The sequence below is a fragment of the Puntigrus tetrazona genome, chromosome 25 (assembly GCF_018831695.1).
Source record: "Puntigrus tetrazona isolate hp1 chromosome 25, ASM1883169v1, whole genome shotgun sequence".
Lineage (NCBI taxonomy): Eukaryota > Metazoa > Chordata > Actinopteri > Cypriniformes > Cyprinidae > Puntigrus > Puntigrus tetrazona.
The window spans coordinates 3,814,575-3,830,819 of NC_056723.1; the positions used below are offsets into that span (position 1 = coordinate 3,814,575).

The 16,245-nt window shown below is 34.9% G+C and overlaps 1 protein-coding gene across 1 annotated transcript in view; it reads left to right on the forward strand.

Moving 5' to 3' along the window:
- The first annotated feature begins 6,921 nt into the window (after nt 1-6,921).
- Nucleotides 6,922-16,245, forward strand: part of LOC122330980 (AP-3 complex subunit beta-2-like) — a 29,483-nt gene continuing 20,159 nt past the window's right edge. The window contains 5 exon segments of the mRNA XM_043228378.1: nt 6,922-7,399; nt 7,402-7,483; nt 12,745-12,820; nt 14,910-14,984; nt 15,238-15,333. Coding sequence (XP_043084313.1) covers nt 7,210-7,399; nt 7,402-7,483; nt 12,745-12,820; nt 14,910-14,984; nt 15,238-15,333 — 519 coding nt within the window. The 5' untranslated portion in view covers nt 6,922-7,209.

The following is a 16,245-nucleotide window of genomic DNA, read 5'->3' on the forward strand; positions in this document are numbered from 1 at the left end:
ACCGACTGAACCTGACGAAAACGACTAATACAAAAATACACTTCTGTATGTCACCAAATTAATCATGCAATCCTTTGCAAAACTCTTCTTAAAAATGAAATTAGTATGTATCGTGCGCGTGTGTGTTTAGGTACACTGTACGGAGGAATAAATCAATTAAAATATAGTAAACTTTTTCCATACTTGGTGAGGGCAAAAAATAAAATTGAATACTGATTTTAGTGTTTTGATTACATTTAGTTCAATGAGATTTCTCAAGAAAAAAAAAATAGATGTTGAAATAATTTTCCATTTTCCATTCCATATTATTTCAGTTGTTTAATAATATAATAATAAAAACTATCAAATTAAAACACACACACACACACACACACACACACACACACACACACACACATATATATATATATATATATATATATATATATATATATATATATATATATATATATATATATATGTACTTTTAGTTGCATTTAATTTAATATGCTCAGTTTCAGGTGAATGTTTTGGTTTATTATATTATTAAACAACTGAAATAATATTGGGAAATTATTTATATATACTTTATTTTACTAAATTATTATAGTGTGTGTGCTTTTTAATAAAATATTTTATTGCAGTACTGCGGAAAAAAATATATAATACAATTTTTATATAATGTGTTTGTATGCTTCACACGGAAATGCGTCCATACTATTCTTTTTATTTTAATTAAAATGTCATTTTAATTATTTATTACTAAAATCAGGTGCTAAACTAAATGTTCGTCATTATTTCCGTTGTTTAGCACAACGTGCCTCACTACAGCGTTACGGAGTTAAATTAAGTTAAATGAAATCAAATGGTAATTGTGTTAAAATAATTCAGTTAAAGTACATGCTGAATTCACGCAGAGGTGCTCGCGGCGCTCACGCATGCGCGCGCGCCCCCGGCCCTGTCCGCTTCAGCACCGCGTAACGGATCACGTGACTCAGTCTCCGGCGCTCTCCGCCGCTCCGCATCATCCTCATCAGCAGCATCAGAGATGTCCGCGAGCTCCGCGTTCAGCGACGAGAAAGGCGGCTCCGCCAGCGAGCCCGAGTACGGCCACGACCCGGCCAGCGGCGGCATCTTCTCCTCCGACTACAAGAGGTGAGACCCGCCGCGTTCGTGCCTCCGGAGCGATTACCTTACGGAAAATCTCAGACGGGGCGAGGTGCGCATGCGCGGATGAACGAGTGAATCCTGTGGAAAAACAAAGAGAGGATAAACAGTGAAGATGAACTGGCGTGAATGGATTTTATGTTTTGTGTGTGTGTGTGTGTGTGTGTGTGTGTGTGTGTGTGTGTGTGTGTGTGTGTGTTTCAGCACCGGTCGGTGGACAGCGCTCAGGTCCCACATAATGTCTGTTTTACACCTCAGTTTAGCAGATGCAGTCGTTTAATTGGTGAAACTGTTGGTTTATGTGGTTAGTACTTGCATGGCAGTGATTTCTGGTTGTTTTTAGTGTAAATATAGCCCTGTTATCTATATCTCTTGCTGTCCTGTAGACTTAGCGTCGCTAGCATCATGCTGACTAGCACAGCTACCTCTTCATCTACATCCGCCTCTTTCGATTATAACCCTATATACATCAAAATGTATTTTAAAATAACGCACCAAATAACTTTTAAATGTATCTTTTTAGCTACCAAATACAGCAGTCACACTATAAACTACTGCATTTTGTGTTACAAAATACTTTTACAAGGCAGCATGAAATTTCTTCACAAACGTTCAGTCAGTTGTCCTATTTGATCTACCCCTTCACCAATGAACTGACTCGGTTGATTAAGTAAATAATGTTTGATTAGAAACAGCAATAAATCTGTCATATACAACCAGATCAGATATTCACGTATCCCTGTAATCCCCCAGATGAAGCTTAGTTTCAAAGTAACCAACAGTTCAGTATTTAACAGTTTGAAAAAGACTCACGATTTTATCCTAATTTAGTTTATTTAGTTTGCTTGGCCTACTTTGCATCAGCAACACTGACTCAGTGACACTGAGTCACTCCTAAGAAGACAACTGATGGCAAATGTATTCATAGCAACTAGTTTCTAACTAATTATTCACTTGATTGTTAATCATAATTATAATAATATATTATGTTTCGGGCAGTCATTCATGAAATGGCATGCCAGATCCAATTAAGGTACAATATTCAGCAATTAAATATGTATCTATCAATAATTGGGCACCTATTTGGAAGATAAAATCAAAGCCTTATTACAAACAAAGCATTATGAGAAGCAAAGAACTGGGATAAACCGAGAGCTGTTGGGAGATGTTTTACACAATTTACTTTTTTTTAATATTTATCTTTGGCAACACAGTAAAAAAGAAAAAACACCTTAAAGCTAAATATACAGCAAAAATATAAAATATAAAACAAAAAAAAATAGCACACAAAATGATTCAGATTTTTTTTTCAAAAAAAAAAAAAAAACAAATATATATATATATATATATATATATATATATATATATATATATATATATATATATATATATATATATATATTAGATAGATAGATATGTATATATATGTTTGTGTGTGTGTATAATTTAGTTCACTAAAAAGTAAAGTATCCATCATTTCCAGATAGTTGCAGCGAGTTATTTTGTAGTAATAGATGTAATGATTATTTTTAATAGTAACACTCTTTACACTTGCCACCATAATTGCAAGCAAAAAATTTAAAATATGAAAAATATGTCTGTTTAGCACTGAAGCTAAATCAAAACGTTTGTAATAATAACAACAACAGTAACAACATTATTTCAAATAAAATTAACCATATAACCAAATTTAAAAATATTATTAAATGCTATATTAGCGTGTAAAAATGTTGCTTAACATATTGTTTGATGTGACCTTAAGCCAGGATTAAATCTTTTGAATGAAGCTGGTATCTACATCTTCCTCTACTCTGCTGTCTTGTAAAGATGTGAAGACTATGAAGAAGAGATCTTTAACTGAGACTGGTAATCAATGTTGGCGGACTCTCTTTCTCTTTCTCTGGCTATATTTGGAAGCAGGTGCTTCAGATCAGTGAGATGTGTGGAGAATAGAAAGGCTCTGTTTCTGCTGAGGTCATGTGACAAGCTTTTCCTGTAGCTGATGGAGTGTTTGTTAACTAATGTTATTCACGTAAAATGTCCATTTTTATCATCTCTCTGTTGCGTGTTTAATCTGGTGTTATCATGGTTAACTAATATCAAGATAAACATTAGATTAAAATTATTTAAAAAGAAAGTCATGTTTTTGGTGATTAAAATAAAGCTGAAACCATTAGATGAAAAAAGTAAACGCAAATTAGAAAGTAACTGAAATATATAAACTTAAATTAAAGCTATTACAAAAAAAAAATAATAAAACACCAATGATAAATTAAGTGCATTAAAAATAAAATAAATAAATTATATATTAAATATTAATATTTAAATATATATATATATATATATATATATATATATATATATATATATATATATATATATATATATATATATATATATATATATATATATATTAATATATATAAATATTTATCAAAAAATAAATATTTAAAGAGAACTAATGTAAATGATAAAAGCACATTAAAAATTTAAAACTATAAAAAAAATTAAAACTATAAACTATAATAGTTTGTACAGTAAATAAGACTGAAATGACATTGCTTGAATAAATCTGCCCTTTCTCTGGGCATCGTTTAGTTCCTGTCACTTCTCTCTAAGACAGTAGAGGGAGCCAGACGCACAAAAAAAAAACTTTTTGTCTAAATGGTTCCATAAAGAGGCTTTTAACATCTGAAGATCCTTTCTGTTTCAAATATTCTTTGTGACGAAAGAAGTATTATATAGATAATAAATGTTCATTTATTATCTAATGGTGAGGAAGATGATGTGATATATGATGCTGTGATGTGATCTGATATACACTGAAATTCTGTGGTTGTTGAATATCTGTCTGCAGTTATTTGAACAAATATGTCGTAACATAGTGAAATGTTATTGCCATTTAAAATAGCTGTTTAATGCATTTAAAATGTAAGTCATCCCTGTGCTCAAAGCCGAATTTTCAGCATCGCTACTCAGCATCGCTACGCCTTCACATAATCCTTCAGAAATCATTCTGTATGCTGCTGCTGTAATGCTTCATATTTTTGAGGAAGCAGTGATGCTTTTTTCGGGATTCTGAGCGAATAGACATTTCAAAAGAACAGTATTTATGCGAAATAGAAATTTTTAGTTTTATCGTAAGTTCCTTTACTGTCATTTCTGAGCAATTTAATGCGTCCCTTTTGCATAAAAGTGAAAAATCCCCGACCTGACCCTTAGGTTTATTTAGATGGACATGCAGTACTGAGTCCAGCAGAGGGCGCTGTAACACTACATTCATGCAAGAACACAAACCAGTCACAGTAAGTGTGAGATGATGTTATTATATATATATATATATATATATATATATATATATATATATATATATATATATATATATATATATATATATTTTTTTTTTTTTTTTTTAATTAATCAGAAGGAGTCTAAAGAAACCTTCCTGTTATAATATAATAATAAACAATAATATAATAGTCATATTAACATATTAACAATAACATATTTCACACTCCCTGTCCTCACTTATTTCCCACTTAATATTCTCTTAGATTTGCCACTTAATATTTCTCTTGGAAATATGTCACTGTATGAACGCAAGGTGCGCTGTGAATGCGTTTAACGCTGTTGTTGTGTTGTGATTGAGGCAGAAATGTGATATAAATATGTTTTCTCTATGCATAATCATCACTTTTGGATTCCTGCTCTGCTGTCACAGAGCTCTGACACTGTTGCGCTGCAGGATGCTTGTGTGTGTGTGTGTGTGTGTGTGTGTGTGTGTGTGTGTGTGTAACGGCAGTTCGACTGGTTCCACAGTAAACACGAAGACGAGCGATCCTCGCATGCTGTTGCCTTGGCAACATGCCCCTCTGATCTGCTACTGTACAGCTCTCCATCTCTGCTCGGTTAACAGCTAAATAAACAGAGCGGCAGAGACGTTAATCTATAGAGAATTCATCATCTTGCTGGAGATCAGACGGACGGACTCTGTATGTGAAGTGTACAGAGATTCGGGGCCGTTCTGACGCAGGAGAATGTCTCTTTAGAGGTCAGTGGCTTTTAGCACTGCAGTGTGAATTCTGCGCCTGTCTGTGAATCCGGCTCTTCCCAGTCCTGTCTCCATGTTATTCTGGGCTCAGAAACGCCACGTCACTGGCAATGAGAATCGGACGGATTCAAAAGAATCAAACTGCACTGAACGAAATGGCAGTGAATTGTGTTCAGACATATAGTATCAGACTGGCTTAAAGTGATGAGTCGTAATGATTCAAAATAAACAAACTGTACTGAACACAGTACAACTAAAGGTGACTAAAATTTAAATGAATCTGATTAAATGAATCAAACTGTACTGGAAAACATGAACGTGAATCAAATTCAATTATACTGATTAAATTTGAATAAAGAAAGTGTCATACAGAATGATTTTATACCTACTGGAACGAACAGGATGAAATCGAATCTGTACTCATTCAGACTTTAGTAAATAGAAAGCAAATTAAAATAAATGAAATACAAGGACACAATATCAGTGAATCAAACTAAATGGCGTTTATAATTATTAATACATCAAACTGTATTCGAATGAAACCTTTAAGTGATTTGGACTCAAAAAAACAGAACTGAGATAAATCAGACTGAACCGGACAGAACGAAACGTGTTTGATTCTTATTGAACTGGGATAGAAAGAAGGTGAATTGAATTGAAGCAGATTGATTCAAAACTGGATCAAACAGAATGATAGTAAATGCAACTGAATCATAGTCATTTTAATCAAACTGAATTGGAAAGACTGGATCAGTCTGAATGGAAGGGAATCAAATCAAATTCAGTTTATTGTTTAAATTCAGTTGTTTCCATTCAGATTTAGTTTAACTCTTAGTTTTAGCAACACTGTAAAAATGTAAATATTATCTAGTAACAGATTTTTTAATATTCATTTAATATAAAAATTCGCTTAGTTGACTCAGCCTTTACTGAACTAGTTTTATAGTTTCTTTTTTCGATTCAATTAATATATTTGAATTGTTTAAACATTTAAAACTACAGCAAGTCATGTAGATTGAAACATTTACTCCATGTGTATCATATGTTATCTATAGTGTGATTTATTATTTGGGCATCATAATTGCTGTTTCACTAGTTATTGCATTTTATGCTGAGCTTAACAAAATTATGAACTGCGTCTAACAATTACTAAAAACACATTTGCTATTTTTTTTGCGTGCAATTAGTGTACTGCCTCTTCATATACTACACAATATATTAACAAGTGCATGTTTTACATTAAGCAAATAACAATCAGTTTTAATCTTTGATGCAAAAAACTGTTATTTCACATTTCAAAGTCAAGAAAAATCTGAACCTCTGTCAAACGAATCAAGTAATGAGCCAAAAAACAGAAACATTGCAGAATGTGCAAGCACATTCAAAACAACAGGAATATTTTCACTCTGGTTTCTAGCATTCAAAATGAATAATAATACAGCGCTTGTGTGTGTGTCGACATCCCAATGAAGGGGTTTCCTCTGAAAAGCCTTTTTTCAGAGCGGCGTTTCTAGCTGAGTCATGTCAGAGAGAGGGAGAGGCAATCGACCGTTGCAGAAAATACGACGGAAAAGAGGACGAGGGACAGAAAAATGTGCCAGAGAGCGATGGTGTGAATGAAAGGAGAGGGAGAGGCAGAGCGTGCGTTTCACAAGGGGTGGGGTTTGCTGCTGGTGGGCGGGGTTTCGCTCTGCTCAGCGATCGGAGCAGTGTGTTCACCATCAGTCGGCTCTGAGCACGATGAGAACAGCTTTTGCCGTCACCTCCCTTCTCGTCTCCTCGCGCCAATGATGCTCTGAAGCCTCCGTATCTGCGTCGAGTTGAAGACCAGACCTGAGGGACTGTGCTTGAGCTTTGGAGTTTACGTTCTGCCGTTTCTTTTGAGTTGGATTCTACAGGTGTGTGTGTGTGTGTGTGTGTGAGGGTTTGCCTCTTCAAGAACCAGCTACAGGTGTGTTTGCCTGCCTCAGGGGATTTAAACAGGTGCAAAAGTTTTTGGGACCAGCTTGACGATGACCACCATGCAGAAGCTGCTCCAGCTGCCGGTGAACGCCGTGAACATGGTGAAGAGCGTGCAGGGAGTCGCTCAGGGCCAGGAGGAGGCTCTCAGCCCGGTGCTGACGCCCGACAGCGGCCCGCAGAACTGGTACAGCGCCGTCCAGCCAGAAGAACTCCGACACCTGAGATCTGGGGGGACGGGCGGAGGGGTGGGAGCGAGGGGCGAGGGGTCGGAGGATCGACCCGGCTGGAGGAGGGGCTTACCAGCGCTCAGTCGCAGCCTTTACGGTACGCTAGCACTCATGGAAAGTTGTGAATGGCTGTGTGAGTGATGGCTTTCAAAGCGTTAATTTAAGCCACTTGGCCCCTGTTGCTTCGTTGAAAAAATAGTCACAACTGAGATTATTTACGTAACAATCATTAAAAATATACAATGTTTCATTAAAGAGTATATAATATATATATAAAAAGAAAATGAGGACACATTTAATACGTTAATTAATATTAATTATAATTTTAAAAATGTAAATTATATAAACTACTTGTATTTTGTAATGATGAATATAATGAATATAATCTGTATGTAATGTATATTATATATTTGTGCATGTGTATAATCTATAATATATATAATTAGTGAAAGGGTATATTACTATATTTGTATAGCGAGTGTGTTTGCATTTTATGTCATTTGGTCTTGAAATTTGAGTGTGTAAAAACTAGTGTAAAATTAAATAAATAAAAGTAAATTTACATTTTTAAAACGACAATCATTTTGAAAAAAATCTTATTGCATGTTTTATATGTAAAAACTTTACACATGTATAATGTAATATATGTAAATTACACAGTCACACACACACACACATATATATATATATATATATATATATATATATATATTTTTTTAAATGTGTGTATGTGAGACCTTGCACCACAAAACTAGTTGTAAAGGTCATTTTTATTATTTATACATAATCTGGAAGCTGAGTGGTCGGGTTTTCCATTAATTTATGGTTTGTTAGGATAGAACCTTATTTGAGATATAAGGCTAAGATATAACTATTTACAAATCTAGAATCTGGGGAGGGCAAAAAATCTAAATATTGAGAAAATCCTCTTTGAAATTGTCTAAATCCTAAATCATATTACTAATCAATATATATAATTATAGTTATATAATATAATTATTAAAACCGTAATTATATATATATATAATATATATATATATATATATATATATATATATATATATATATATATATATATATATATATATATATAATTACAGACATTTACAAAATATATTTATAGAACGTGACCTTTATTTAATATCCTAATGATTTTTGGCATAAAAGAAAAATCTATGTTTTGAACCTATAGAATGTATTGTTGGCTATTGCTACAAATATACTTAATGTTACTTATGAATGGCTTTGTGCTACAGGCTCTATCACACACACACACACACACACACACACACACACACATGCGCGCGTTTACATGTATGTATATATCATTGGTATAACTCTTATTATCTGGTCTCTTCTAAAACTCTGCTGTCTTGGAGGAACTCTCTCATCAGTGCTTTATCTTTCCTACTGGATCTTCCCTTGTTTTTTAGAACATCAGGAGCAGAGTGTTTGTTAATTGCCAGCTCTGGTTGGTGTAATAGTCACCTGTGCACCTGCTCATACAGTGACACCCGAGTCATGCAGATCTTTCTCTACACATAGTCCAGAACTGTTGGCAGAGACTCGAGGAGTATCAGTGTCTCAGAGTTTGTGGCCAGAAAGGATAGCTGTGCTCCTCAACAGGCAGCAAGACAGAGAAACCCTGTGAAGCCTTGAATTATGAATAACTTTAATAATATGGAGCTCAAAGTGTCTCATGCATGAAGAAGAAGACGATGGGAGATATATTTCGAATCAGATTCTCTGCAGGGAGCTTATATTTCAGTACATATGGTCATTACAATACGCTATGAAATGGGTTTACTTTACATTAGTTAAGTGTTCTTCTCATGCAAAAGGCAGATGCGAATGCTGGGACAATGCACACACACACACACACACACACACACACACACACACACACACACACACACACAGACACACACATACAGTATATACGTAAAATATATATTAATATGAATTCTATGATATAGCGTGTGCATGTGTGTAATGCAAGCCTGGTTATGAAGAAATATATATTTTATATATTGCATTAAATTTATATATGCTTTTTAGACTTTTTGTTGTTTTTCTGCACTTTTCTCACACACAAACAAACACACACACAATGTACATTTATAAGCATAAGCTAAATTAACAGTTTATTTTTAGTTCACAGTCAAATTATTCCAAGACCAAATTACATAATTTAGCTTCACGTTAGCCATTTCTTTTTAAACAACATTGGTTGCTTTATAAATGCATATTTGTGTAACAGCTTATACTGAGAGCCTGCTAAGAGCCCATTGTTGTAAACATACCCAGCATCTGATCTACCGTCGGACTAATTAATTTGCTAAAAGCTCCCGTATGTAAATCAAAGCACTGGTGCTCAGTCACTGCAGGTCAGGAGGGAAAGTGATTACAGGTTTGTATTCCCTCTGCATGCAGCAGTCCATACTGATACACAGGCTTCTGGTAGCTCATCTCTGATGCCCGACGCTGTTTATCCGCTGCATTCATTACCCAAAACAGTTCATTCAGTTCCCTGGAATATGACATATGGTAATTTGCTGTAATGTGGAGGTGATGTATTTGACTGTAGCACGTCTGCTGAATCACCGAGCTCGTGTTCATCATCTTGTGTGTGCGTGCACGCGCTCGCGTTTGAGGTAACCGGAGCCGACGGGGCGCGTCCACACACACGACTAGCACAGCCATCACGACAGGACACACACACTGATGCGTGTAAGGAAACACCGCCCACACCTTCTCACACACACTAATATTTGACAGTGTTTATAGGGCGTGAAACTCCGCGGACCCTTCCAGCTAATGAAAGCCGCCGAGGGAGTCTTTTCTCAAGAGCGATAGATAGTTGTGCTGGGTGGGAGACTCTGGCAGCAAATCTATTCACTGGAGTTTATTGCTCTCTTTGTTGCTGTGGAAACCAGAGAGCGGGACCTGGGTGTGTTGCGAGATATCATAGTCATTTAATTCCAGCGACGGTGGCGTGACAGCCACCGGGGGAATGTTTTTAATTAGCGAATTGTGTTATCTCGGCCAGCTCGTAATATTTTCATGCCACAGCTTTGGTTTGGACTCTGATTGGCTCGTTCTGAAGCCGCCGGGACACGATTAGGCCTGTCATGACGCTTGACATGCTTTCATTGATCAGGGCTCTGATCTGTGATGACATCAGTGGAAATCCAGCGTTGCATCACTGTAGATATTATACATCACGATTACGTTATTTTGCACATTGAAGTTTTGTCCATAAACAGCCTGCAATTTGCACACATTTGAATATATCCAATGATTGGCTTTTTGACTGTAAATATTGCAGCGCCTTTTTACACTATTTTGCGTTTAAATAAATCTGTTAAAACAAAAAAAGTAAAATTGCGAAATATCACAATTTGTGATAACTGTTGCATTTGGATATATTTTAAAACATACAATTACAATTACATACAATTTTCGGCATCATTACTCCAGTCTTAGTGTCAAATATTAAGTGATGCTCCTTAATATTTTTCAGAAAAATGTCATACATGTATATTTTATATATGTTTCGTTTGTTTTAAATCAATCGGAATTCAAAAGAACAGCATGTATATTAAATGTAAATGTAAAATTATTTAAAATAATATAATAATAATCATCATTATTATTATTATTGATAATAATCATAATATAATGATAGTCTTGCTAACCCCAAATCTGTACAAAACCTTAATTTTGATGTTGCGGGTCATTTACGTGCGAAAAGGTTTAACATACAAATGAGGCTTTTTTTAGATCTGGTTTAGAACTTGATTACTGTTTCCTGTTGTTGTGTATGAATCATCATGAATCGTCCTCATCATGAAAGTACAAGCAAACTTAATTATTATGTTAAAAACATATTGAGCTTTCTTTGAAACTGAGCATAGTTCAGCCAATTTTGATATGTGATATTACGAGTGTTCATTCAGTTAGATTGCGTGTGAATGTGTCCTTAGGGGTGAACAGATGTCAGTTTGTTGATTTAAACCCAGCCAGTGTGATTAATGGTGAAAGGGAGAGATAAAAGGAGAGACTCGACGGCTCTCCTTCACAACTTCGTTCTAAAAGGAGATTGCTAACATTATGTGGTTGCTATAGTAATGCGTATCTATGGACAGAAGGAATATGGGCTTTCTTTCTCGCAGGATGTCAGACGGTCTCATCTGTATTGGGCTGACGAGTCGACTGACCCAGGATCTTTCCTCATCTTAACTCATTAATAGGGTTTCCCTGATATCTGGAGGATCGTTGGCTTTATTAATTATCGTGCCTCTGGGTTCGTTTGGAGTTGCAGGCATCAGATAATACAGAACATGAATTCAATTTAAATTAACATATACTTCAATATATCTACGATCTTTAAAGACCCTTTGAAAAGAGCTTAATGTGAAACCGAAACATATTTTATGCATTTTGAAGGATTTTTTCTTGTGCTGTGGATACATTGATATATTTAAAGTGACATCACTTCCTTTGTCACCAATACAGGTGAAAGAAAATAATCTATTAGCTTTGGAACAAGCAAAGACACACTGTCAAACTAGCTAGTTGGTATATTATTAAGCATAAACATGGCAAATACGTTTTCTCCCCTCAGTCAATTAATAAGAAACTGTTGCATGACTAGAAAATGGCTGCCTGGGGTGTAACTAATATGGCCGCCAAATGAACTGACTTGCTTAAAGAGGTTTTTTTTACAGTTAAAACAAATACTCCACCAAAAAAAGGAAAAAGTACAAAAAAGTGAAGTCGCTCTTTCAGAGGAGACTTAATGGAGATCTCGTTTATTTTTTAGTATCGACTTTTTCCAGATCTTTCTTCTATAATTCATCATAAGGCAGATTTTGGCGTGGCTCAAGTAATGTTATGGTCTTCATATTGAGATCTCTGACTTTGCAGTATAATATCACAGTTTGAGTCTGTAAAAGATACGCATTTTGGGAGTTTTCTTCTCAGGGAAAGCATGTCATAACAACAATTTACTGCCATTGATTTCGTGGAGAAACAGTTGTAATCCAAATGCGAAAGAAAAGAGGTTTATGTCTTCCTTTGGGTTAGCAACTAGTGCTTATGAAAACCTAATCATGCTGTTGGTGGTATTTCTGGGTGTGTTTGTCTGTGTCAAATTTGTGTGAATCCTCTGAAGGAAGGCTTGATTTAATTTGCTCCGGTTGGCTCTTCTGAACTCGTGAACGTCCGCAGGGCTCTTGAAGAACCGAGATGAGCCTGGACGATGCATCTCATAATGGACACCTTTCTGAGATATTTAAAGGAGAGAGAACAAGAACAGATGCTAAAAATTCTGTCTTTTTTGTTTTACATCTTCAGACATGATGACCTGAAGGAGATGCTGGACAGTAATAAAGACTCCTTGAAGCTGGAGGCCATGAAGCGCATCGTAGCGGTGAGTAAACCACTCATATTCAGAAAGTTTGTCATGTTTCCGGTCTTAAATCAGCAGGCATGTATTTGTGATGCTTAACGACATAAGATATTAAGTATTTTTTCTGAAACGATAACCAAAACGAAGTGCCAATGAGATAAGACAAACTTGTTTTGCCTTTGAATTCATTTTTTTCCCAAATTGTCTCATCCTATTGGCAGATCTTTTTTCTTGTTTTAAGCATAAACTCACTTCATTTTGTTAAAACAAGACTTCTCAAGTACATGCTTCTTAAAGGGATAGTTCACCCAAAAACGCTCCAAACGCTTCAAAACACAAATTAAGATATATTCGATATTTCTGACCCACCTGAGATCGTGGTTTGAGTCGAATTAATGAAGTCATTAATTTAGTTTTCTTTACGTACAAAAAATATTCTCCTAGATTTGTAGTTACCCTCGAACCATCTCCTTGCTACAATTCTCAGCCTTGATCCTGGTTAGTTAATTAATGAATAGTTAATAATTAATGACAGAATTTTATTTGAACTATCCCTTTAAGTAAATGTAGTCCGATTTAAAAATGTTTAGATATTTGTACTAGAAAAACCATACCATGTACGAAAATACATATGTATTTTATAGCATATTATTTCACTTGGATTTTCTTTATGCCTGAACTGACATGGTAATGTAAGATATCATAAAACAGAGCACTGTGCACTGGGTAAAGTGTCCCACAATGCAGTTCTCTTAAGCGTCGATTGCATTCTCATTGTGTGTTGCCCAGCTGGGCTGTGAAATTTGAGCTTTTTTTTTTCATGGATCATTGGCAGGTTCAGTTTTATAGCTGTATTAAACAGAGCCAGATACATGCAAGATACCTGATTGTCTAACGTTTCAGGAAGAGGTATTTGTGGGTAATTATGCGACTGTGTAAATAGACAGAAAGCTGTAATTGAGGGCAGTAAATGCCGCAGTCACTGTGTGTTTTGTGAAGTCTTGGCTCTCGCCAGTTTGTAACCGTTGCATCAGGTCTGATTCTATAGCGAGTCGAGCGATTTCAGCGGGCGCTTTGGAAATGGGACAGATATGCAAAATGCATTTAATATTCATGAGCGGTTTTAGTGTCTCTATTGTGGAGGATCAGATCAGGACTGAAATATTAATCACCCGGAGCTCAGAGGCCACAAACAGCCACCTGATACTGTTTCCGTTCACAGAGCACAGGTGGCACGGGCAGCAGGTACACGATTCCTTCAGGACCCAGCCAAAAATCACCCTATTTGTCGTTTGTAATTTCCTGTGAATGATTCATCAGTGCATGTAATAACAAATATGTTCTCTTCTAGTAGCAGGCAAATAGTTCTATTGATTACATAAAGTGCAACAAATTTATGGTGGTTGTAATGTTACTGCAAACTAATGCAATAATTAAACATATTTGTAATATGTCCTCTTTTTTCATGAAATTTAATGCTATGTAATGTATAGACTTGGTTAGACTTGATAGACTCTGTGACAGTAAAATATTTAGATTCACTATTTAATCTCGATTGAGACAGTTTTTTTTGGTGTGTGTCACAATATATATATATATATATATATATATATATATATATATATATATATATATATATATATATATATATATATATATGAATATATTATGTAAAAAATATTTTTGGTGTGATTTATCATGATTAATCATTTAAGAAACACACACACACACACACACACACACATATATATATTCTAATTTAATGCGTACCAGTACTGAAGATCTTTTCGTGGATCTTTTCATCTATTTTCTTTCAGATAGAAATCTTTTGTAACATTATAAATTATTTTAATATAAATTTGAATGCGTCTTTGATTAATAAAATAAAATGAAATCAACATCTGACTAGCTGTCAAATGTCTAAATATTTGTCTGAACGTCTTAGCTTTGAACATTTTTATCCAATTTCTTTTTGTTGTTTTGCTTTAAGAAAATATAAGTGTAAAAATTGACTGATCAATAAAAATGTTTTTCAAATTTTTTTTTTTCAGTTAAGCTACATACTGTACATCAGTATCTAAATGTTCCTGTTTGTGTGTGTTTTCCTCAGATGATCGCCCGAGGGAAGAACGCCTCAGATCTCTTTCCTGCCGTGGTGAAGAACGTGGCCTGTAAGAACATCGAGGTGAGCGATACGCTGAGGAGCAGCAGGAGACAGGAAGCGGCTCAGAGCTTACAGGATGTCAGCTTTTCTGGCTGTTATTAAACTTTAATCTTGTGTTAATATGCAATGGCAATGTGGTTCTGCTCATGAGTCACCGTACACTCGAGTGCTGAGTCACAGAAATGCATTAAACACCAGATCAGAGCTCTAGTCGGCCCTGAGTGAGTGTGTGTGTGGCTTGTGAGTTCACAGTGACGTGTGTTTTCTCTCTCAGGTGAAGAAGCTGGTTTACGTGTATCTTGTCCGCTATGCTGAAGAACAGCAGGATCTCGCTCTGTTGTCCATTTCCACCTTCCAGAGAGGACTGAAGGTCCTAAAACACACACACACAAACACGTTTTAGGGTCTAAACTTGCTGCTTCATCCTCTCTGACCTCTTTCACAACATCCAAAACATAAGAAAAGGCTGAACAAAAGCATAATGCATAATGTACACACACACACACACACACACACACACACACACATATATATGTATATAAACATGTTTTTTGAGAATTTTACATAGTTTTGGCAAATTAACTCCTCATGTGTTTAATATGAATAGAATTTTTTATTTCAGTTTTAGTTTTTATTTATTTCTAATTTTTTTATCTAATATTTACATTAAATTATAAAAATGTGGTCACACTTTATTTTACGGATACAGCTATTAGTTGCTTATTAGCATGCATATTACTAGAATATTAGCCATTTATTAGTGCTAATTAAGCACATATTAATACTTTATTTTACATCCCTAATCCTACCCAATACCTAAACTTAACAACTACCTTACTAACTATTAACAGCCAGCAAATTAAGAATTTATTGAGGGAAAAATAGTAGTTAATAGTTAAAGTGTTACCTATTCTAAAGTGTTACCAAAAATATTTCTAAAATATTATTTATGGTATAATGCATACAAAATATTTACTCCCAGTTTCTCAGACAAGGCTTAAGCCTAGCCTTAAACTAAAATGTAAGCCTGGGCAGATAAACTTGCACTGACTTAAAATACATCAGTGCCTTTATTTTGTCTCAAAAAGCACACCAGTATTGTTTTTTCCTTGATTATAAAAATCCTAATTGAACAATGGCCTAATCCTGGCTTAGTCTAAGCCCTGTCTGTAAAACTGGGCCCTAATGTTACACATTTTAATTATAATGTATTTTATTTCAGCTTTATTTCAATAGGTTTCATTTAAGTTAACAATAATAACACTGTGCTTTGTGTGCTAAT